Raw genomic sequence first — 25,971 nt, forward strand, 5'->3', positions numbered from 1 at the left:
AAAAAAAAAGTGCTTTTCCAGCATTCCCCAAGTGTTCTACATGCTCATTTTCATTTAATAAGCTTCTCTCATGTAATTCTTATACCAGAGTTTGAGAGCCACTTACGTAGGTAGCTGGATTTGTAGTAGGTATTAGTGTGGATCTCTTATCTGTCAGGTGTTGTTGTTAATGGATTTGGGTTCACCAATGTGCTGTCATTCACAGGCTTTTGTATATATTGTATCTCTGCTTGGAACCATTTTTCCTTTTGCTTTCCCACTCCTCTAAATCGTCCATACCTTCTTACTGCCACTTCTGACAACTTCCTATAGCTACTTCAGTTCAGATCATAGCTGAAACTACTTCCTTTAAGGAATGTCACCTCACTCCTCCATCCCTCTTTTCTCCCAAGTCTAAGTAATTGCCCCTCATATGTGTTTTCATTAATCCCTCCATTTTCCCCCTCCTTTGTCATAGTACATTCTAATTGCTGATTTACTTGCCTTTATCTCCCATCAGACCATAAATATTGAAAGGTCAGACAGTGCAGTGTCTGCTTCATTTTTTTAATCTACAGTACCTCACACAGTGGGAGCACATAGTGGATGATATACATTGAATGATGTTAAAATCATTATGTTTTAGTATTTAAAGGATATTAGAGTTCATCTAGTCCAGTCTCCTTGTTTTACAGATGAGTGAACTAAAAGCCTGAAGTTTATTATTAATAAGGGTTCAATAAGAGCCAGTGGTCAAAACCAATGGTATTTGTAATGAAGCACAGTAGTGGGGAAAAGACACTAATGTTCAGTATCACTAGATGTTCTTCACTTGAATCATAGCTAGAAAAAATTATTTCATTTCTAATTTTTGTAATGTTCCCGTTCTGGCTCTGACTAGATTATTCTAGCATTCCATTTGTGTTCTCTCATTCCTACTGATTCTGTTTCATATTTATGTCCTTTGTAATTTCTGGATTCTAATCTCCTCCCCTCCCCTTCCTTCCCCTCCCCCGCCTCCCCTCGCCTCCACAGTGGGGTCCGCCCCCTGCAACCTCTGCCTCCCAGGCTCAAGTGATTCACCTGCCTCAGTGTTCCAGGTAGCTGGGACTACAAGCACACGCCACCACACACCCAGCTAATTTTTGTATTTTTAGTAGAGACGGGGTTTCGCCATGTTGGCCAGGGTGGTCTTCAACTCCTGAGCTCGGGTGATCCACCTGCCTCAGCCTCCCAAAGTGCTGGGATTACAGGTGTCTAACAGTTTTCTATTTTCATGATTTATTACTTCTATTTAGTTTGCTTCCTAGACTAGATTCCTGTGATGATCCATTTCAAAAGTGTTCACATTTCCAACAAAGAATGCCCCATGGGCACCTTAGACTCATCCATGTTTATATAAATAATTAAATGACAACTATGTAAACGCAACATAATTAACATTTTTTTTCATGTACACAGTACTCCAGCCAATAGTCTGTTCACCAGGCATCCTTTAAAGTCCAGCAAAATCGTTTAGTCCGTTGGTTCCCAAATGCTGGTTCTCAGGTAGCTGCTGACTGTATCAGAATCAGCTGAAGAGCTTTGAAAAATATAAATAACCAGGCCTCAGTCTGATCCAAGTGAATCAAAATTTTGTTGTCTGCCTTTTTCTAAAAAAGATCTTCAGCCAGCTTTTGGAATCCCTCCTTTCATCTTGCCTCATCATTTTAATGTCTTATGAAATTAAGACACAGAGGAAAGAGCTGACTTCCTCAGGGCTACCCAGATGGTGTCTATTGGGTAACTTTATTTTAATAAGTAAAGTAGCATGATAGGAATTTCTTTGGAATTGGAGCAAAGCGAATTCTTAACATTCTTAAAAGTTTTGGAATATTAATAAATGATGTCAGAACCAATATTTTTTGTTATATCTATACTGAATATCAGATAATGTAAATGTGTTGTCTCAATAGTCTTTGCAACTGTCTCACAGTTTATTAGCAAAGCAAATCATAGAAATTTACACATTGTTCACTTATTCAACTGACCCTTCTTGAACACATATCTAGGACTTATGCTGGATGCAAGGAGTATAGCAGTGAACAAAACAAATGTGGAACCTTCCCACAAAGATTGTAAAATCTGATGAGGAGGCAAACGTTAATTATATACATAAATACAGTTCAATGAATGATAATTTGCCCAGAGTCACACAGCTTATCTTTAGGAGAGCTGGGTTTTCATCCCAAGAATAATTTTTAAAGCCCATGTTCTTTCCACTATAGCATGATGCTAATGGATCAAGGTAAAAGAACTAATGTTTGGGGCCTCTTCTCCTGTCTTCTAATGCTAAAGATTATATTATTTTTATTTTTTATGCTTCCATTCTTTGTTGATAGAATACAGATTATTAGGTCATAAAAAGGGCAAAACATATTGTTTCACTGAAAAGAAACTTCATAAAATCTTTGTGAAAAATGCTTTGGAATGAGGCTTGAAATAAAATTTTATCTGCCCCTGACTACAGTAAGAAAACATGTAGTCAAAGAAACTCATTGTTCCTGCTTCTCCTCTGTAGTCTGTACTCATGAGGGACTAAGGCTAGGGAAAAAAATAAGTCAGTTTCACTGGTAAATCAAACTATGAGTTCACTTCGTATTATTTTTATCCTTACTATTATTACATGGAGATATCTTATATCGTCCAAGCTCTTCCAAAATATAGCACTGTTCTCTAAATAATATCAAGCATTTGGTCATACCAGAGTTTATGTAACTAGGTCCTGCATTTTTGGATGTGTAATTAATTTTCAAATTTGTATGATTCTATTGAGTGATGAAAATAAAAAAAACTTGGTTAATTCTCTGTTTATGTTTATTGGTCTGAAAGTTCCCTGAAGTCAGGGAAAGTTACTTCTCTTTGTGCTCCCTGTTCCTTGCACAATGTCTGGCACATAGAACCCACTCCATAAACTTTGTCAATTGCTTGTATCCTTGAATTCTTAATCTACTGGAGTCAGAATTTTTACTGATACATTCTGGTAAACCCTTTATCAAAGATGCATATATGTTCATACCATTCTTTGATATTTGCTATAAATATTTACCTTAATATGTTATTGATGCTACAATTATGGATGTTCTTATATGCAAATGTTTTATCTTAACTTTTTTACTTTTAATTTCTTTTTTTATTATACTTTAATTTCTGGGATACATGTGCATAATGTGCAGGTTTGTTACATAGGTATACACCTGCCATGGTGGTTTGCTGCACCCATCAACCTGTCATCTACACTAGGTGTTTCTCCTAATGGCATCCCTCTCCTAGCCCCTGACCCTCGACAGGCCCTGGTGTGTGATATTCCTCTCTCTGTGTCCATGTGTTCTCATTGTTCATTTCCCACTTATGAGTGAGGACATGTGGTGTTTGGTTTTCTGTTCCTGTGTTAGTTTGCTGAGAATGATGGTTTCCAGTTTCATCCATGTTCCTGCAGAGGACATGAACTCATCCTTTTTGTGGCTGCATAGTATTCCATGGTGTATATGTGCCCCATATTCTTTATCCAGTCTATCATTAATGGGCATTTGAGTTGGTTCCAAGTCTTTGCTATTGTGAACAGTGCTACAGTAAACATGTGTATGCATGTGCCTTTATAGTAGAATGATGCATAATCCTTTGGGTATATACCCAGTAATGGGATTGCTGGGTCAAATGGTGTTTCTGGTTCTAGATCCTTGAGGAATCATCACATTGTCTTCCACAATGGTTGAACTGATTTACACTCCCACCAACAGTGTAAAAGTGTTCCTATTTCTCCACATCTTCTCCAGCATCTGTTGTTTCCTGACATTTTAATGATCACTGTCCTAACAAGCATGAGATGATATGTCACTGTGGTTTTGATTTGCATTTCTCTAATGATCAGTGATGATGAGCTTTTCCTCATATGTTTGTTGGCCACATAAATGTCTTCTTTTGAGAAGTATCTGTTCATACCCTTTGCCCACTTTTTGATGGGGTTATTCGTTTTTTTCTTGTAAATTTGTTTAAGTTCTTTGTAGATTCTGAATATAGCCCTTTGTCAGCCCTGGATAGATGGCAAAAATGTTCCCCCATTCTGTTGGTTGCCTCTTCACTCCAATGATAGTTTCTTTTGCTGTGCAGAAGCTCCATAGTTTAATTAGATCCCATTTGTCAATTTTGGCTTTTGTGGCCATTGCTTTTGGTGTTTGAGTTGTGAAGTCTTTGTCCATGCCTAGGTCCTGAATGGTATTGCCTACGTTTTCTTCTAGGGTTTTTATAGTGTTAGGTCTTACGTTTAAATCTTTAATCCATCTTGAGTTAACTTTTGTATAAGGTGTAATTAAGGGGTCCAGTTTCAGTTTTCTGCATATGGGTAACCAGTTTTCCTAGCACTGTTTATTAAATAGGGAATCCTTTCCCCATTGCTGTTTTTTGTCAGGTTTGTCAAAGATCAGATGGCTGTAGATGTGTGGCATTATTTCTGAGTCCTCTGTTCTGTTCCATTAGTCTGTTTTGGTACCAATACCATGCTGTTTTGTTTACTGTAGCCTTGTAGTATAGTTTGAAGTCAGGTAGCGTGATGCCTCCAGCTTTATTCTTTTTGCTTAAGATTATCTTGGCTATATGGGCTCTGTTTTGGTTCCATATGAAATTTAAAGTAGTTTTTTTCTAATTCTGTGAAGAAAGTCAATGGTAGCTTAATGGGGATAGCATTGAATATATAAATTACTTTGGGCAGTATGGCTATTTTCATGATATTGATTCTTCCTATCCATGAGCATGAAATGTTCTTCCATTTGTTTGTGTCCTCTCTTATTTCGTTGAGCATTGGTTTGTAGTTCCCCTTAAAGAAGTCCTTCACCTCCCTTGTAAGTTGGATTCCTAGGTATTTCTTTGTAGCGATTGTGAATGGGAGTTCATTCATGATTTGGCTCTCTATTATTGGTGTATAGGAATGCTTGTGATTTTTGCACGTAGATTTTGTGTCCTGAGACTTTGCTGAAGTTGCTTATCAGCTTAAGGAGATTTTGGGCTGAGACGATGGGGTTTTCTAAATACATAATCATGTCATCTACAAACAGAGACAGTTTGACTTCCTCTCTTCCTATTTGAATACCCGTTATTTCTTTCTCTTGCCTGATTGCCCTGGCCAGAACTTCCAATACTATGTTGAATAGGAGTGATGAGAGAGGGCATCCTTGTCTTGTGCTGATTTTCAAGGGGAATGTTTTCAGCTTTTGCCATGATAATTGGCTGTCTGTGGGTTTGTCATAAATAGCTGTTATTATTCTGAGATGTTTCGTAAGTACCTAATTTATTGAGTATTTTTAGCATGAAGGGGTATTGGATTTTGTTGAAGGCCTTTTCTACATCTGTTGAGATAAGGTGGTTTTTGTCATTGGTTCTATTTATGTGATGGATTACGTTTATTGATTCATGTGTGTGGAACCAGCCTTGTATCCCAGGGATGAAGCCACCTTGATCATGGTGGATAAGCTTTTTCATGTGCTGCTGGATTCGGTTTGCCAGTATTTTATTGAGGATTTTCACATCGATGTTCATCAGGGATATTGGCCTGAAATTTTCTTTTTTTGTTGTGTTTGACTGCTAAGTGGTAGAGTTTGGATCCTGATTTAGGTCTGGCTCCAAATTCTGTGAAATAAGAGTAACAAAAAGCTGGTAATGCAATACAAAATCCAATAGAAGCCAAAATTTAGTTACTTAACAAGATTAACAAATTAAATTGATAAGTACCAAGAAGACTGATGAGGAGACGGGAAAAAAGAGGTACAAATTACCACTATCAAGAATGAAAAAGGTGATCTAATAACAGACCCAACAAAAACTAAAAAGATGTTAAGACAAAGGTATGAGTTTATACCAATTGATTTGAAAATTTAGATGAAATTGACAAATTTCTGGAAAACAACTTATCAAAAATAACACTACGAAATTTATAAAATCTATCTAGTTCTATGTCTATTAACAAAATTGAATTTATTATTAAAAAAAACCTTTCCTTGGAGAAAACTCCAAGCCCAGACAGCTTTACTGGGGCGATTCTTCCAAACGTTTAAGGAATAAATAAACCAGTGTTACATCAACTGTATCCAAGAATTAAGAAAGAGGGACCAAATGTATTTACTTGCTCATTTTATGAGGCCAGGATAACGTTAATATCAAAACAAGAATATTGCAAGGAAGTAAAATTACTAGCTGTATTCTTTTAAAATCTCTACAAAAATACTAAGCAAAGAGTTACTAAATGTAAGCCACAGAGATCTAAAACTGATAGTGTGTTATGACCAAGATGGCTTTATTCCAGAAATATAATTTCTCCAGTAAAGGAGGAAAATTATTATCTCAATACATAGTTAGTAACATTCAAAATCAATTCATGAATAAAAATACTCTTAGCAAGCCAGTATCTTTAATCTGATAAAGGGCATTTCTAAAAATCTTGATGGTGAAATATTCAAGGCTTTCCATTTGTTATTAGGGATAATGCAAAAATACCAGTCTTACTACTTCTACTCAGTGCAGTACTACAGATCCTAGCCAAAGGAATAAGAAAAGCAATGAGATAGAGGAGAATGGGAAGGGAGAAATAAAAATTATTCAGAAATACCTTGGTTATATAGACAGAAAAATCAAAACAATTTACAAACTGTTTACAAAAAATTTAAAAACATACCAATTATATCACAAATAATATAAATAATTTCAGCTAAAGATATATAAGATGTTTTCACGAAAAACTATCTATAAAACATTAAGAGAAGTTAAAGACCTAAGTAAATGAAAAGAGATACCATATTCATGGTATTGAGAGCAGCTCAATGTTACAAAGATATCCGTTATTTCTATCTATAGAGTTAATGCAATGTAAGACAATACCTGCAAACTTTTTTAAAAAAAGGACATTTGTCAAGCCAATTTTGAAATTTGTATAGAAGTGTCATATATCAAGAAGAGCCTATATCAAACTGAAGAACAGAGGCAGAGGATTGCCAAATCTGATATTCAAAGCTACAGTAATTTAGATAGGTGAATTGTAAGGATAGAGAAATGGTAGAGATTTGTAAGTCTAGAAACTCACACACATATTTAGAAACTTGATTTATTGCAAAGGTGGCTTTTGGGGAGTACAGGTGATTTTTATTTGCTCTCTTTTTGATCAATTGGGTATTCATGTAGAAAAACACTATAATCTTGACTCCTATTTCACATTATATAGAAATTAATTCCAGGCGGATTGTATTTCTGAGCATGAAAGATAAACCAATAGAGTTGCAGGAGGGATAACTTTATGAATGAAAGATATCTTTATGAATGTGGGGTGGGGAACACTTTTCAAACAATACCAAAAGTGCCAAACCATAGAGATCAAGATTGATAAAATGGGCTATATTCAAATTAGGAATTTCTCTTCCTTAAAATACTTCATTAAGAATGGGAGAACATATTTGCAGTACATATAATTATCAAAGTGGTTGTATCCAAAATATATCAACAACTTTATATGTAAATGACAAAAAACAACTAGTTAAAAAAATGGGCAAAAGATATGAATAAGCTCTTCACAAAAGAAGATATCCAAATGGATAATTACCATGTAAGAAGTATGAAGTTTTTTAGTCATCATAGAAATACAAATTAAAATCATAGTATTCACTCCAAATAATAGCCAAAATTAAAGGAATGACCATTTGAATTTTTGGCAAATTTGTGGGGCATCCACAATTTTCATATATCGCTGGTGGGAGTGTAAATTGCTGCAATGGCTTTGTAAAATTGTCAATATCTACAAACTCTAAGTATACTAATATGATTTATCAATTCTACTCTTGCCTGCGAAAATGCATATATATGTATGTTCACTAATAGAAGTGTACAGAATGTTCATGGCAGCATACATTAAAATACCTAAAAGTAGAAGTAAGCCAATTATCAACAGTAGGATGGATAAACTAAAGCAAATTACTACAGTGGAATATACTGCACAGCAGTAAGAAATGAATCAACTACTGCTGCATCCAACAACATGGACCAATTTCACAAAAAATGTGTTGAGTAAAAGGGACAAGCCACAAGATAGGGATGAGCCACAAGATAATACATACTGTATAATTCCATTTATTTGAAATTGAAAAACAAAATAAATTTTTGGTGTTAGAAGTAATGATAGGGATAATACTTGGAACGGTGCAGTTTGGGGAGCTACACAAGATCCAAAGGTGCTGATAATACTTAACCTCATGATCTAGGTGATAATGTGTTCACTTTGTGATAATAAAGTTGTGTTTACATAATTAGCATACTCCTCTGTATGTATGTTACTTAAAGAATTTTAGTTCAGATAATTGCAGTTTTGTAACTAACATAATCTATGTATTAAGCTATAAATATGAATGCCATTAATTGAAAAAGTGATCATGTTAATTGACAACTTTAAAATTACTTCTAGAATTATTATAAATGTTATAAATTATAAGTATTATAAATAGTGCTGTAATATACACTTCTTTAATGATGAGCTATATATGTAATATAATACACTATTACATTAAAATAACACCAATAGTTTTTAGAAGTAACCTTTTCACACATATTTTCAGAAGTTGGAATTTAGTAATTTTTGGAGTGGAGAATTTTGAAGAGTAGTTTATTTTAGCTGGGTGTTTTAAGTGAAAATTGTAAGTGTTTTTTAGTTGTTGTTTGCATCTTACAATGTACATTCAGCTGATAACACTGAAACTGTACTGTGTGTGGAGAAGTATGCTTTTCAGATCCTCTGATAATAGTAAAGGCAATAAATATAGTTTTAAAGTATATCTGTATTCTAGTTTTATGAGGTGAAAGTATTCTTTGATATTGCTCCAGCAGTGCTTTCTTGGATATACATACGCTTAAATAATGACATGGGAAATTTCTTTACAGCTGCCTCATTTTGATTTTTGATCTCTACTAAAAAGTTTAAAGATAAAACAGTCTTGGGAGAAAGGGAAAAAAATGGAAATAACAGTAAAAGCAAATACTATGCCCCTTGTTTTCAGTTAATACTTTTTTATGAAATAGCTTGTTTTTTTTGTTGGCATACATTAATAGAGAATTTATACCATAGAATTAAGTTCTATTATGACCATATTAAAGTAAGCTTTTTTATTAGAACATTTTAATTTGAAATAATATCCACTTGGTTCTTTTTCTTGTTTAATTAAAAAAAAAAACTCAAATGAGTATTGTTATTCGCCAGCCATATTTCCTGTTATTTTCTTTAAGCCAAATCTACCTGTTATTCTGTTTTATTTATGTTTTGTACATTTTTCAATAAATATAAGTTCCATGAAGACAGGAACTTAATTGGTTTTGTTTCACTACTGTTTTTCCAGCACTCAGAGCTATTTCAGATACACAATAGGCACTGTATAAATATTTGTAGTTTGAATGAATGAATGGATCAATGAAATATAATGAATAAGTCTGCATGGTTCAGCTCTCAATCAACTCCACAGAATTCACTTATTGTTTAAACAAATGTAGAAATAACAAATGTTATTTCTGTTATGGTTTTTATAGGGATTGGTGGTAGATTTTAAATAAACTTGAATATTATACAACAGACTTTCAAACTTCTTGTTATTTTTTAAAGGAGGACAAAAATGGTAAGGGGGAAAATAATATGCATAGTATTTAACTTTGTTTTTTATGAAATAAATAATGATTAAAAATAATCTTCACTTCAAATTGTGTTTTCTCTTGTCTTTGATAATTTTAAAATATGGTAGTATTTAAATATGATAGGACTGCTCAAGTACCACTTAAAATTGTATATATGTATTGGTTTTGTTTGTTTTCCTATTTATATCTGTTTCCACCCCACCCCACCTTTTTTAAGAATCCAACTCAAGTCGGAACAGCTCTTCAGGTTTTCTATAATCTTGGAACTTTGAAGGATACTATTACCAGTGTTGTGGATGGATATTGTGCTACTTTAGAAGAAAATATCAACAGTGCATTAGACATAAAAGTTTTGACTCAGCCTTCCCAGTCAGCTGTGAGAGGTATGGATGTGGTTTATATTTAGCTTCTTTATTTATTTATAACAGAGAAGTCCTTTGAAAAGTATGTGAAACACTCATGTTTCAAAGCAATCTAATGACTCATTTTTTAGTAGACAGAAAATGAGAGAAGAAATTATGTTTCAGAATTTATTTATATCGTTTTTGTCTAATCAGTGAGTTGAACTGGCCAATTGGTATATTCAGAACTTCTAGATAAAGATCTATAAACTGTAGCATCATTTAGTTGAGAGGAAACAGATGCAAAAAAAAAAAGTTAAGGAACACATTTTTCTTCTAAAATCCTTATCCTTCCATGTACTCCTTATTGAGACAGAAAATATTTTTTAAAGAATGCCATCTCTACTTTAGCTTTCCAGACTTTTCTTTATGATAATTCTGGTACCCAGGAAAAATAATGACTAACTGTGGAGATAGAAACTGATAAAATCCTTGGGAACATTATTAAAGTCTAAAGAAAACTATTAAAGGACGGTAAATTCACGGTAGAGAGGAGTAGCGCTTCATTAGGAGTCTGTAAACCTTTTCCAACCAAGGTATAGCTGACATAGCTGGTGATACTTACATATACATACACTTCTCCATAAAAGAAGATAGAAAAGACCACAGATTATATCCACCCTCTCTTACTTGCTGCTACTCCATGTCTCCGTTTCTCCGCTTATATTCTTTCTTCCTTCCTGTTGGTAGGGATGAGCTATGCTTTCTCTCAGCAAAGACCAAGCACTTGCAGTTGTGTTAGATCTCATCACTACAAGGTATTGCTTTAGCAGATGCCTTCTTTCCACCAGATTGACAATATTTCTTTCTTTGCATCTCTTTCCCTTCACATACAGTTGTGTTAGTGTATCTCCTTTTGCTTAAAACCAATTAAGTAAATATATCTTAATGTATTTCTTCAGCTCTACTACCTGCATTTTATTTCTTCAGTCTTCAGGAAAATTCCCTGGAATGTTATCTGTAGTTAATGTTTCTGGTTTTTCTCCTTCCATTTTTCTGTTGAAGGCACTCTGATCTATCATAGGGTTGATGGAATAACTCATATTGAATTAATAAGAGTTCCAGATCCATAGTTAATAGTAAAAAAAAGTGGCTATTAATTTTTATTTTTTTTTAGATTTTTAATTTTTTATTAAAAAAATATAGATGGAGTTTTGCTATGTTGCCCCAGTTGATCTTGAACTCCTGGCCTCAAACAGTCCTCCTTCCTTGGCCTCCCAAAGTGTTGGGATTACAGGCATGAGCCACCATGCCTGGCCTATTATTATTTTTATGTTTGCTATATATATGTGACCTTAATACTGAATATATATAACTTTTAAGTTATACTAAATAAAAAGAGATAAAAGAATCTTAGGTCTTAAAGAGATTTTTAAAGGTTAGCCCTAGCCTCTGAATCGGTTTGTATTGAAACTATTCTGGAAGGAGATCTTTGAAAAGAACTTGCCAAAGGAGATTTTACTCTTAGCTTTTCCCAGCAGTTATTCTCAGAAAGTTTGATATAATGTTTAAATTTCCAGGAGCAGTTTAATCTCATTCCCCCTTGTGTTGTCAAGAATGGGGAAAAAAATGAAAGCAGTTATTCACATGCTGTCAATCCTAATGTATTCCTCTTTTGTTGAGAGAATAAAGAGTTTTAAAGCTGCCTTATTACTATGTGTTGACAAGTGGATACCATGATTTAACACAGAAACCTTAAGCATCAGTTCTTTATTATTTTCTTTAAAAGAGTAATTACAATTATTTTATATTTTAAAATGTTTTATAGATAGTATTAATGTTCGTTTCCTGATCTTGTTTATATTGAAGTTATGTAGGAGAATGTCCTTGTTTGTTGGAAATACACATTAAAATATTCAAGAATGATGGGCATTATGTCAGTAACTTACATGTTGTTCAGGGAAAAATTTTTTTTACAATACTTACAAATTTTTTATAAATGTAAGATTATTTCAAAATTTTAAAAATACATAATAGGATTCTGTCAGTGTGTGTTTCTGAGAGTGAATGGCTCACAGCTGATGAGTATCTAACAGAACCACTACACAGGAGATTGACAGTGGCATTCATGAGTGTGATGGTGCATGATCTGATTTTCAATCTGAGATTTCCTAAGAAGAGAAAAAAAATACACACACACACACACATATGTGAATATAAATAATACAATTTTAAGGATAAAAAAATAAAAAATAAAAAGCCTGTAACTCAATAAGAAAAAGGTAAACCCAAGAGAAAAAAAAATGGATCAAGAATATGAATAGGCAGGTCACAGAAGAACACATTCAATAAACATGTGAGAAGATGCTCAGCCTCTTTTTGGAGGATGAAATAGTTATTAAGGAAATTCAAATTAATCATCAGATTGGCAAAATCTAAGAACTAAGTTCTGGACAAGAGCAGAAACTCTTGTAAACTATGCAAGGAGAATAAAATCCACTTTATTCAATTTTATCTCTAAGGTGGAAAATGTGTTCACCTTATATTATACTTTCTAAGAATATACTGCAGGAAACTCTGGCAGGTATATATAAGAATTTTTGTTACCTGGCTGGCATGGTGGCTCATGCCTGTAATCCCAGCACTTTGGGAGGCCAAAGTGGGTGGATCAACTTGAGGTCAAGAGTTTGAGACCAGCCTGGCCAACATGGTAAAACCCCCTCTCTACTAAAAATACAGAAAAATTAGCTGGGCGTGGTGGCACATGCCTGTAATCCCAGCTACTCAGGAGGCTGAAGCAGGAGAATCGCTTGAACCCGGGAGGCAGAGGTTGCAGTGAGCTGAGACAGTGCCACTGCACTCAAGCCTGGGCAACAGAGCAAGACTCCGTCTCAAAAAAAAAAAAAAGAATTTTAGTTACCTCATTGTTTACAAATAGTGAAAAAGTACAAGCAATGGATAAACTAGTTTATTAAGGGGATTAATACACAGCGTTTAAATTAACAAATTTCCCGATATAGATAATGGTCAAAAACAGTACATGAAAAAGTTACAGAAACATATATACAGCATGATACCGATTTAAAGCCTAAGAACCTGACAGACTATATTAAATTGTTTTTGCATGTACACATATGTACTAACAGTGTAAATACGTGCATTGGAACAATTATCAACAATTTTAAGATACCAATGCTGGGCATGGTGGCATATGCCTGTAATCCCAGCTACTTGGAATGCTGAGGCAGAAGGATCACTTGAGCCCAGGAGTTCGAATCCAGCCTGAGCAACATAGCAAGACTCTATCCCTTAAAAACAAACTGCAAAACCCAGTACCATTACATCTGATGAGAGAGCAAGGGAAACGAGACTAGCAAAGGAGAGGACAAGGAAACTTCACTTTATTTAATGTTGTATTTCTTAAAGTTTGGTGGTTAGTGTTCATAACATTATTCTATATGCTTTTTTGTATGCCTGAAATACTTAACAATAAAACATAAATGTTAATTGAAAGTCAAACAATGAAGAAAGATGATGATGAAACAAAGTAGACAACACAGTATATTCAAATTTCATCACCTAGATAGATGCTGTGGTTGTTACTGCACAGTGAACAGTAGTCCATACATTTATCTGTACATTTTATGTTATAGAAGGATAAATGGAGAGGCATAAATGGAATTTTAAGATACATGCTTTTTAAAAATATCTTTTTATTATAAAGTAAAACTTACACAAAGAAAACCATAAATGAAACATGTAGCTTAATGAATTATTATAAGGTGAACACTTCCTAGGCTAAACCAGCCATCCAGAAACCTCTTTACCAATCACAACCAACCCCTCTCTCTCCTGTATGTAACCATTATCCTCACTTTTATATTGATAACTTCCTGTGTTTTTCTCTTTATAGTTTTATCATTCATATGTGTGAACTTAAGCACCATAGTTTAGCCTTACCAGTTTTAGAAGTATACTTTTTAAAATAAAAAGTATTTTATTTTCATTCAACAAAATAATTAGAAATTTATGTGGCATCACGGACTTAGTGAATTTCCAATTAATGCTTCTTCATAGGAAATACTAGATCCTAATTGATACCTCTAAATTTAAAAGTAATGAATGAAAGATTACAAAAAAAATTAAGAAATTGAAGTCATTTGTTACTAAGTCTGTTGAGTCTTTACTACTAAATGTGGGAAATAGGCATACTTAAACTTTTCCCTACCCCCCCATCCTCATTTGCCTATTGTTAGTTATGTTATTTTTGAATGATTAATGTTTTTTACATTTTCTTCTATTTTTAAATGATTTTAATCTCTGGTTCTTTTAATATGACCTCTGCATTTCTTTTCTCTTTTTTCAATAGCTTTAGGAGTACAAGTGGGTTTTGGTTACATGGATGAATTGTATAGTGGTGAAGTCTAAGATTTTAGTGCATGGTCACCCAAGTCATGTACATTGTACCAATATGTTGTTTTTTAGCCCTCACATCCCTCCCACTCTCCCATTCTGAGTCTCCAGTGTCCATTATAGCACTCTTTTTGTACCCATAGCTTAGCTCCCACTTGTAAGTGAGAACATGGTATTCAGTTTTCCACTCCTGAGTTACTTCACTTAGAATAATGGCCACTTGTTCCATCCAAGTTGCTGCAAAATACATTATTTCATTCTTTTTTATGCCTGAGTTGTATTCCATGGTGTGTGTGTGTGTGTGTGTGTGTGTGTGTGTGTGTATATGTGTGTGTGTGTGTATGTGTGTGCGAGTGTGTGTGTATATATATATATGACAGTTTCTTTACCCACTCATTGTTTTATGAACATTTGGATTGGTTCCCTATCTTTGCAATTGTGAGTTACATTGTGATAAACATAGGTGTCTTTTTGATATATGACTTATTTTCCCTTGGGTAGATACCCAGTAGTGGGACTACTGGATCTAATGGTAGATGTACTTTAGGTCTTTGAGAAATCTCCATACTGTTTTCCATAGAGGTTGTACTAGACCTCTCCATTTCTATACTTATCTCTCCCTTGGCTGGATATCGTAATCTAGTTGATTTTTCAAAAATGTTTCACGGGTACTGTGCTCTCTTGAGTCCTTACCTAGTTGGTGGTGTGTTTTGCTTTTATGCTTAAATGATTTGGCTAGGTATAAATTTTTATTTGCACTTTGCCTTGGAATTTTATAGCTGTTTGTGTCCCAATAAATAACGTTTTTCTTCCCCCACTGAATTGGAAAATGAGACACAAATGTAGGAGACAAAAAGATGACAATTGTAATGTTAGTTTTATTACTGTTGAAAAAAAATGCACCAAAAAGCGTAGCTTAGATTTATAACCAAATGGATTTTTTAATATATCACCTCAAAATTAAACTTATTTCCCAATTTAGCCTTTCCCACTATACTTACCACTGGTAGAATGTTGGTCAGAATGCACCTTTTATATATACAAAGCTTCAACAATAGAGGAAGGAAGGGACTGAGCCAGTGATGCTCAGTTTCTTATTCAGATTCACTCTTCACTCCTCTTCACATGGGGAGAGTTGGATAAGAGGTAGGGAAAGAAGGTAAGAAAGTTACTTTAGCTGAAGTCCCTTCATATGAAAGGAAAATGGAGGGTCCCATCTACCATCAGACATTGCTTTACCAACTGCTGGGTTTTAGTGTTATATTAGATAATTATGAGACTAATCAGATTTTTATCCCCCACTAGCTGACTTGCTTTTTCTTGACTGTCCAAATGGTTTTTCCCTTATCTTTGAAGTTGAGTGACTTCTTTAGCATGTGTCTCAGAGTTGAATGGTCTGTCAGTTTTTCTGTGTGTGTGTGTGTGTGTGTGTGTGTGTGTGTGTGTGAGTTAAAGTATGTTCTCTTTTATAGAAAAGTTTTCTTCCACTGTATATTGAATGTTTTTCTGTTCCATTTGTTCTTTTCAGGAACTTTATGCATATATCAGATATTCTTTGTTTTCCATGTCTAGTATCTTCTTGCACTTGGTGCTGGGCATAATATGGGAGAGAGAGTGTCATGGATGTGGAAGTCTGATTCTCTTAATATTTGCTTGGAGTTTTTTCACTTTGCTTCCAGTATCTTTGCATTTTACTTCATTTTATATTATTTCCTCTTGCCTATTTCACATATGTTACTGTGTTTTCACTCTCATTTATTATAACTTTGTTTTTTCTAATATGGTCCTAATTTCTATAATATTTTTCCAGTGAGTATTCCAGTAATTACTTTGAGACAGTGGAAAACTGAGTACCCCTTTCTGTTGTTTCTTTGGTGATCTATGTTTATCGTTGCTTTTAGCTTATATTCCTTTCTTCCTCCTTCCTGCCACCCTCCCCAGTGTCTATGTTAAGTCCATTCTTGCTTTGTTTGTGATGATTATTCATCATTGAAAACTGCTAGCTATTCATTGAAGAATGGTATAGGCATGGCTGAAGAGAGATACCTGAAGCACTCTGCAACTTAATTTAGGTTTGTTGTCTACAATAACCATTGACCAGTTTGTTACTTCTTTTTACCTTGGGAGCACATCTGTTCTCAAAATTTGTATCATTCAGAAGAAGCTTAGTATGGCTCCCAGTAAAGCTGTTTAAGGCATTTATGTGTTGAATCCTAGCATTCTCAGTATTTTTTTTCTTCATCTCACTTTACCTCCAGTAGTCTCCCCACACTCAGGGGCTAATTCTTAAACAACATAAATATCAATTCCTTGTGATTTTCCTTCAGCTTTTTTTTTTTTTTTTCATTTTGCAATGTTGAACATTCCCTGGCCTGTCCATATCTGTAGATCTCAGCTGTAATCAAAGAATCCTTAGAGCGCTTGTGCAAATTCTTAAAATTGTTTTGAAGAGCAATTTACTTCTTCCTAATGATCTATGGTGTCATCTTTCTGGTTCCTTCTTCATTTTGACTTATCTACAGCAACTGGCATGCATGCTTCATAATCTCCAGTTTGAAGTTTTGATTCTTTGTTTCTTTGAAGTTGACATTTTCAATCTTTTGTTTGATTTTCTTTTCACTGGCATTCAAGGGAAGAGAATAAGAAAATGATTTTATTTCACCATCACTAACTAGAAATCATTTTTCAAGTATTATATCTATGAGGATCTCTTAGTTTCTTTTATCATTTAAATAAAACTTAAGGTACTATTTTGTTTCTTGAGTCTATTAAAGCTAACTGGTAATGGCAATATCTTGTATTTCTGCTTGTATTTAAAAGAATAATAGGTTGAAGGATTTCATAATTATAATAAAACCAAGTCATACATATTCCAGGAATTTGACCTGTATTTTTTAGTATTCATAAAGACACTACATACCCTTTTCTGATTGTTATGAGTTCATTCTTTATATCACGTGAGAACAGCTGCAGATTGTTAGAGTAGTATCCATTTCCTGTATACCTTCCCTTAATAGTCTTTGCATAGCACTGCAAATATTCTAAAGATTCATTAGATGCAGATTTCAAACAGGTATTATCTATATTTTTAAGCCAACATCTTTCTCATAGATTATTTTATTGCTTGCTACTATTATCAGACTAAAGAAATAACTGCATCTGTTTGCTAAAGGTATGTGTAATTCTTTTCTGAATTGTTGAAAAACTAGAGTGAGGTAGTTTATACACACAGTGCCTCTGATTTTCTTGATCTTGTCCTCCATAAAAGCAGGGATATAGACTGACTAACCAATGATGAGCTCTTCTACTGCCTGGTATTTAACGTTAGTTTGGAGTGAAATGTATGCCTTTCAATTTGGGATTAAAATTTCTATTTTTTTGTTGAAACATTTCAAACCTTTACATATAGATTCCTGTATGTGTTATGTACAAGAACATTCTTAGACAGTCTCACTCTCTAAAAAGTTAGTATTAATACATTAATATTATTTAAGGTGCAGTTCATACTCAAAATTTTATTGTTCCCCAAAATGTTTATGTAAGTTGGTTTCACCTGACTGAAATCAGTGAAACCAATCAGGGATCATGCTTTTCTGTTGGTTGTCTTGTCTCTTTAATAAAAAGCAGCACCACTGCCTTTTTTTTTTTTAATGGTATTAACTTTTTTGGGAGAGCCTCATAGTCTGAATTTGTCTGGATTCATGTGGTATTTTCTTCATGATTAGCTTCAGGGTAAACATACTATTGGTAAGATGATGTTGTGTACTTCCTATTACATCATATCAGGAAACAACGAAATTATTTCTGTTTGTTTCATTGTTGCTGATGCTGAATTACATCACTTCATTAAATTGGCATATGCCAGATTGGTCTTTGTAATACTATGCTCTTTTCTTTGTAATTAGTAATTTATAGGTGCATACTTTGAGACTATGTGATGAATATCTTGTTCTCGATAACATTTTTTTTTAGATGGGGGTTTGCTCTTGTTGCCCAGGCTGGAGTGCAATGATATGATCTCGGCTCACTGCAACCTCCGCCTCCTGCGTTCAAGCAGTTCCCTGCCTCAGCCTCCCGAGTAGCTAGAATTACAGGCATGTGATACCATGCCCGGCTAATTCTGTATTTTCAGTAGAGATGGGTTTCTCCATGTTGGTCAGGCTGGTTTCGAATCCTGACTTCAAGTGATCTGCCCACCTCAGCCTCCCAAAGTGCTGGGATTACAGGCATGAGTCACCGTGCCCGGCCAATAACATTTCACTTAGTGTTTTGATATCCACTGATGCTCTTTCTCTTAATTAATTTTGCAACTAGTAGTTGCAAAATGGTGATTTTTTTTCTAATTCTGTCATTCTTTCTGCATTTATTAGCTGATATTCTTTTATAAAGAGCATTTCCATCCTTTATAAACATTTGAGTTTCACTGTATATTCATGAATTATTTTTTAATCGTTGTTTTATAATTTATTACCATCAGTATTATTTTGGATGGCCACATTATCTGAAATTTGTGTTGTGGAAGCCCCTTCCAGTCAACTTGATGTATCCTTTTGAAAAATTTCATTTGTCTTCAAACACTTTATTGCTCACTGGCACAATATCTGTCACATTCACCTTGTATTTTCACTGCTCCAAATATGAAATCACTCTTTTTTCCTCTGAATCCTGCTTTGTTTTTATTGGAGAATGGTCTTAGAAATCAAAATTTGGATACTAAGTATACTTATTACTATTGAGGAACCATCGTCTCTCTGACTTTCCAGTGGATAGAGTTGGGAAATACGTCTCATCCCCATTGCATATTTGTGTCTTTATTCTGTTTACACTGAGAACCTTATTTTGCTCTGTTCCAAAATATACCTAAACTAGTTTCAGGATTATTACTTCAATACCACATCCAGCAAAAATCTATTTAATAAAGTTCAATATTTCTTTGTAATTTTTTGTGCATAAATGTATCTTACTAAAGTCAGTATTCTATAAGTAAAAATTCCATGAATTAAAATTGTTTTCCTCCTGTGTGGTTATGTTGTCAATTTGATATATAGTTAGTTTTATTTGTCTTGGTATTTGTTTATATTCAGTTTTTTTTTTTCTTGAAAGGGGGCACAACACACACATACTTTATTTGTTTCTGTATTTGTTTATATTGTTTTAGGCTTTTTTATTTTTAAGAAAGGGGACACAACACACACACACACACATGTGCATACACAGGATAAATGGGAAATTAGTGAAGATGGCTTTCTGCAAGGGGCATGAGAGTGGTAGGAAACAGAGGAAGACTCACCTCCATCCGTGTACCTTTCACCTGTTTGATTTCCCACCATTCTCACACCTCTTGTAGGAAACCATTTTCATCAATTTCCATTTTATCCTTCCTGGGTATGTGTCACTTCCCTTTCTTAAGCATAAAAGGTTAAGATTCTTACTCATAAGAAATTATTTCCTAAAGAAGGAACTTCTCATTTTTTAGCTTGTGTATGGTTTTCATAATAACATGTGTGTGTGTGTGTATATATATATATATATATATATTTGCCTTTGGAAAACTTTATTTTTCATAGTTCTTTCTCACTTGTAATCAGGGGGACCTGGACGATCTACCATGCCAACCCCAGGAAATACTGCAGCTTTGCGTGCTTCACTCTGGACCAATATGGAGAAACTTATGGATCATATTTATGCTGTTTGTGGACAGGTAAATATTTGAAGGAGTGGAAAGAACATTAATATGGATTAACTCCTGGTTATTCCAAGTTCTGTGACCTTGGGCAGGTTTTTTAAATTGATGAGCATTCAAAATACCTCCACTAGCTGATTATAATATACCTAAAGGTTGCCATTTCCCTTTTCTTGCTTTTTCTATTGCCTAAGCTTTACATTTGTTTCATTTGAGGTACAACATCTACAAAAAGTATTGGCCAAGAAGAGAGATCCTGTTTCTCATATTTGTTTCATTGAAGAAATAGTTAAGGTATGTTTAAATGAACATATTTCTATATCTTTCTTGTACAAAACAGGAATATATGAGTCAGCATCATTTGTGTTACTATCTTACAGAGTGGCTACATATGAAATGGCAATAGATAAGTGTATTTCTTGACAACTATAAATGTTCCTTGCAATATAAATGTAATTGTGGGGCTGGGCGCGGTGGCTCACACCTGTAATCCCAGCACTTTGGGAGGCCAAGGTGGGTGGAACACGAGGTGAGGAGTTCAAGACCAGCCTGGCCAATACGGTGAAATTCTGTCTCTAATAAAAATACAAAAATTAGCCAGATGTGGTAGCGTACACCTGTAGTCCCAGCTACTCAGGAGGCTAAGGCAGGAGAATTGCTTCAACCCAGGAGGCAGAGGTTGCAGTAAGCTGAGATCGCACCCCTGCACTCCAGCCTGGGTGACAGAGTGAAACTCCATCTCAAAAATAAATAAATAAATGAAAATAAATGTAATCGTGTTTGTTTATGGAGTAGCTGCTATCTTTAGTATTATTTATAGATTAATTAATGTATATACTGATTTCTCATTTTCTGTTATATAAATGACAGCTTATAAGTGCTTTAAAACTTCCACTGGAGAATAAGTTGAAAACTTTTGGTAAATAAGACATTTAAATAGAAGTCATTATATTGTGTTTACTGAAGATTGTTGATTTTTCCCATAAAGTACTTTGCTGTATTCATTTTCCATATTCTGAGATCTTTCTGTCATCCACCAATCGGCTAGCCTCATGGGCCATAAGAGTTCTTTCCATGCATAGGAATGCCTGATTCTACATTTTTTATTCATTATATTGATGTGTTTTTGGTAATGATTAATAGGATAATGATTCTACCGATCGTTAAATCCTAACCTCCAGTAGCCCAAAGAAAAAAGTTCCCTGAGTTTCCAGTGTTATAGTATAGGTAATTTCCTTTGTAAGTCCACAATATTAAATATTTTGTATACTGTGTGGAGAGCCTCCAGGACTATCCCTCAAGTTTGATGATTTATTAGGAGGATCGATAGAACCCAGTGTCACAGGATCCTTAGGGTATCACTTCGCCAGCCAGCAACTCCTGTGACCAGTGGTGCCTTCTGCCTGAGTATTGCTCATGCCCGCTGGGCTCATTCCACCCACTTTGCCTAGAAGACTGCACTTGGCTCGCACTACCCATCCAGACCCCACAACTGATAAACATGAGCCAGGCACAGAGCGGCGAGTGGTATGTGAGTGACAAGCTTGGGGTCTGGCCACTGCACAGCCAGGCACACTGGCTGCTGTGGCAGGGCAGGCAGCTCCAGGTGTCAGCACAGGTGCTAGCTCCATGTGAGGCTGCAGCTGGATCAGATGTACTGCACATGGCTTATGCTGCAGGCACCCGCATCTAGATGAAGGGCATGTTGTGACACCTGGAAGCTCAAGAGATGCCAGGAACTGCAGAATCCCAAAGAAAGTGTCACAACCCTGGCTCGGAGAGCTCCTAGGTGTGGGCTCCCTAAAGGGCCACAGCTTTTCTCTCCTTCTTGTTGCCCAGAACAACAAGATTCTGGCAGTGGTGGGGACGTGTTTCAGCCCTGTTTGTGTTACAACTTTTTTAGTCCAGCCATTTGGCAGGTCCTGAGTTCTTGTCCCACATCCAAGAAGAATGAGGTATGTGGACAACTGGAAGGTGGGCAAGGCAGAGAGGAACTTCACTGAGTAGCAGAACAGTTGTCAGGAGACCCAAAGTGGGTAGCTCCTTTCTGCAAGCAGGTTGTCCCCACAAGTGTCCAGCTCTTAGTGGAGAGGAGACCTACAGTGTGTAGCTCCCTTCTACATGCAGACCATCCTGATGTCTGTGCAGCCCTCAGTGTAGAGGAGACCTGAAGTGGGTAGGTCCCATCTACAGGCTGGTCAACCCAACATCCTTACAGCCCTCAGCATAGAGGAGAACCAGAGTGGTTAGTTTGTATCTGTGGGCAGGTTATCCTGTCATCTTTGCAGCCCTCAGCACAGAGGAGACCTAGAGTGGTTAGCTTGTATCTTCTGGTAGGTCATCTTGTCATCTGTGCAGCCCTCAGTGAAGAGGAGACCCAGAATGGGTAGGTCCTTTCTGCAGGCAGGTCATCTTGATGTATGTACAGTCCTCAGTAGAGAGGAGACCTGGAGTGGGTAGGACCCGGAGACCTGGAGTGGGTAGGACCCATCTGCAAGCTGGTCATCCTGAAATCTGTGTAGCCCTCAGCAGAGAGGAGACCCAGAGTGGTTAGCTTGTATCTGCTGGCAGGTCATCCCGTCATTTGTGCAGCCCTCAGTAGAGACGAAACCTGGAGTGGGTAGCTCCTATCCACAGGCAGATAGTCCTATCATCTGCCCGAGTCTGGCTGAGTCGGAGGTTTTTATGGTCTTCAAAAGGGAGGAAGTGTATGCTGATTGGTCCATGGTTGGCCATGGGCAGGCCTGGAAAAAGCACCATAAGTTCTCACTCCAGTCCGCAGAACTGGCAGTCCAGCCCCTGGGCTTCAGGTTTCTGGCTTAAATGTAGGTCGTCACCATGGACTCCCCCATTTCTGCCCAGGAGCCTTTCTGCCTCCTGCCACCGACAACCCGTTGTCTACAGCACTCAGGCTGTTCATGTCAAGGGACACCTGCAGGCCCTCACTGAGCTGCTGTCAACACTCCCTTTGCCTTCCTGCCATGCTCTTTAGTGTCCAAAGTCTGGAGGGGGGCCAAGGTGGCAGAGGGCTGGCGTGCTGCCCCAAGCGTGCACGCACCCAGGTGAGATGTGACTGCACCTGGGCTTGGCCTCAATTGTGCTGTGAAATCAAAGTAGGTGCTGGGAGCAGGGAGAGGCCAGGCAATGGGAGCAGGCACTTTCAAGCCTGTGGAGGCAGGGAACTTCCCAGGTCCCCAAGAACACAGGGATGCCTGGGTCCACAGCTGTGGCTGGGCAGCTGCAGCTACAGCCAGGAGGGCAGGGCTCCCACCCCTCCAACTCAGAAGTGAGTAGGGCTCTTGCTGGCTCTCCACTGCAGCCAGCCTCATGGCAGTGGCTGCTCCAGGCAGGTCACCCCTGCCTTTGCCAGCATATAGTTGTACTCATGGCTGTGATTTGTGGCAGCTACAGGATGTGAAGCAAAATCAGCAAAGGGAAAAAAGATGCATGGGGCAAGGTCTAGAGGAGACCAGATACAAGCTTCCAAAGAATCCTCTGCCACTGGAGTTAGACATGAGCCCCTTGATTTTTCCAGCGGCAAGTTATGACATCATGCAAAAAGTGCTGTCTACCGGGAAAACTCAACTTGAGCTTGTGAGTCCAGAGTTTTATCAGGGGTTAGTTAATGCCTAAAGACATACCAAAATTCTAGACTCCCAGTAGAAAAGCAAGTGTTCAGTATAAACCATATTGTTTGTCACAAACAGTTTAGGTACAGTGAACAACTCTTAACAGAGAATCATGGGGTCCTTCTCAAAATCTAAGTTCCTACATGCTAGCCAGATACCAACCTTGCAATCAGGATATTCTGACAATAGCTACTCAGACCTGTTATGTTAACTCTTTTGTGCACATATACGTATATCAGTACATACCTGCTTACTTTGCCCTGCTTTCTACTTGGCTTTCAATTGTGTGAAAGAAACAATGAGATGCTTTTGTCAAGGTGTATAGTCACTCATGTTTTGCATTTATTACTAGATGGAATAATTAATATTGGGCCTTCATATTTACAGACAAATACCTATACTTGCGGTGTTTTCATTCATTTGTTCTGATTTTGGCTGTCTTTCTACAAAAATTAGTCTATTTAGTGTTCATGTACAGTAGCTTCATTTCAAGCTTTTATTATCGAACACTTTGCATATTTTTATTGCTTTTGAACAATTTAATATTCTACCAACAACATAAGCACAGTTATAATGAACCAACCATACTCAGGAGAATCTAATGAAAATATCAAAAATAAATAATACTGCTATTTAGGAGGCTTAGGTTTGTATTATTACATTGGGTAGAGTTTCTACATAAAAACACATACAAATTCTTGATAACAATACATTATTAAGGTGAATGAACACTGGCAACTTGTGCAGGCCAGATTTCAAATGCATATGAGTCCAGGCACGTGGCTCATGCCTGTAATCCCAACAATTTGGGAGGCTGAGGCGAGAGAATCTTTTGAAACCATGAGTTCAAAACCAGCCTGGGCAGCATAGGGAGACAGCATCTCCACGAAAACTAAAACAATTCACTAGGCATGGTAGTGTACACCTGTAGTTCCAGATATTCAGGAGACTAAAGCAGGAGGATTGCTTGAGCCCAGGAGTTCAAGGTTATAGTCAGTTAAGATTGCACTACTGTACTCTAGCCTGAGTAACAAAGCAAGACCCTTTCTGAAAGAGAGAGAGAGAGAGAGAGAGAAGGAGAGAAAGAGAGAAAGAAAATGCATATGAATCATTACTGATTAAAAGGGATTGTTAGGAATAGGGATATATACTTTTTATTCACCTATTTCATGTACTTAAAAAACTTCTTATTAAAATAAAACCATTAAAGATCGCTCTTTCAGTGATTATTCTCATGCTATTTAAGAATATATTCATATGCCACACACACATAACTATTTATATATAAATTTTAATGGAAATTACCAGTTTAGTTAGAATTTTTTTGAGGGCAATATTTATGATAAAAATTTAGTCTCTCTTGGAATTCAGTGTACCTATCTATAGAAAAGATCAGTCTTTTGTGAAAAGTCCGAAATGATGTTTCCGCCTCTGTACTTGGGAATTCCAGTGCAAGAAAAAAGTAAACTCAAAAGAAAATATTTGTCATATGTTGCAAAGACAGCACAAAAGGTTCTCAATATTTAGTACAATTTCTTTGAATAGTCTTTTTCTTCAAATATATCTTTATTATAAAGCTGTAAACAAATACAAATATTTTTGCTAAGGATGTAACTACCAAGTAAGAACATTATTTTTCTAGTTAAGATAATTATCATTGGCAATAGAACCTTTATAAAAAGTTCAAGATTTTTAGAATGATTTGGGGACCTTAAATAACAACCCTTATATTCTTCAGGAAATGTCAAACTTGAGTAGATAATGATATATCTCTTGAGTCACTGAAGAGTGATTTATGGACCAAGATCTCTTTTTGTAACCTCTTTTCAAGGAAAAGGTTATGAGTAGAATGTTCTTACACTATAAGTTTTTGCAGTTTTAAGATATTTAAGAAGGATATATCCTGATATTGAAAATTCTTTCTAAATTAGTGGCTTAGCATTTTATACCTGTGAATAAAATTTTATTTATTTTAAAAATGAAGTAAAACAGTGTAAATAGTTCAGGATGGAACAATATCAGAATTACATCATATGCTTTTTATAATATTTGTTCAGAAATTAATACTTTTTCTCCCTAGGGCACAAGTATTACTAGCAAGTCTCTTTTCTACATTGGAATCTGTCTGTAACAGATTAAAAAAGTAAAACAGTGTAAATAGTTCAGGATGGAACAATATCAGAATTACATCATATGCTTTTTATAATATTTGTTCAGAAATTAATACTTTTTCTCC

At 35.8% G+C, this 25,971-nt stretch overlaps 1 protein-coding gene across 2 annotated transcripts in view; it reads left to right on the plus strand.

The window, feature by feature from the left end:
* The window catches only part of COG5 (component of oligomeric golgi complex 5), a 380,460-nt gene that overhangs the window by 199,121 nt on the left and 155,368 nt on the right, over positions 1 to 25,971 (plus strand). For both annotated transcript variants that reach the window (XM_011948213.1, XM_011948214.1), the window contains exons 8-10: positions 9,887 to 10,052; positions 20,012 to 20,124; positions 20,323 to 20,400. In XM_011948213.1, the coding sequence (XP_011803603.1) occupies positions 9,887 to 10,052; positions 20,012 to 20,124; positions 20,323 to 20,400 (357 nt within the window). The remainder of the gene's footprint in view (positions 1 to 9,886; positions 10,053 to 20,011; positions 20,125 to 20,322; positions 20,401 to 25,971) is intronic.

This window comes from Colobus angolensis, unplaced genomic scaffold, assembly GCF_000951035.1.
Source record: "Colobus angolensis palliatus isolate OR3802 unplaced genomic scaffold, Cang.pa_1.0 Scaffold275, whole genome shotgun sequence".
Lineage (NCBI taxonomy): Eukaryota > Metazoa > Chordata > Mammalia > Primates > Cercopithecidae > Colobus > Colobus angolensis.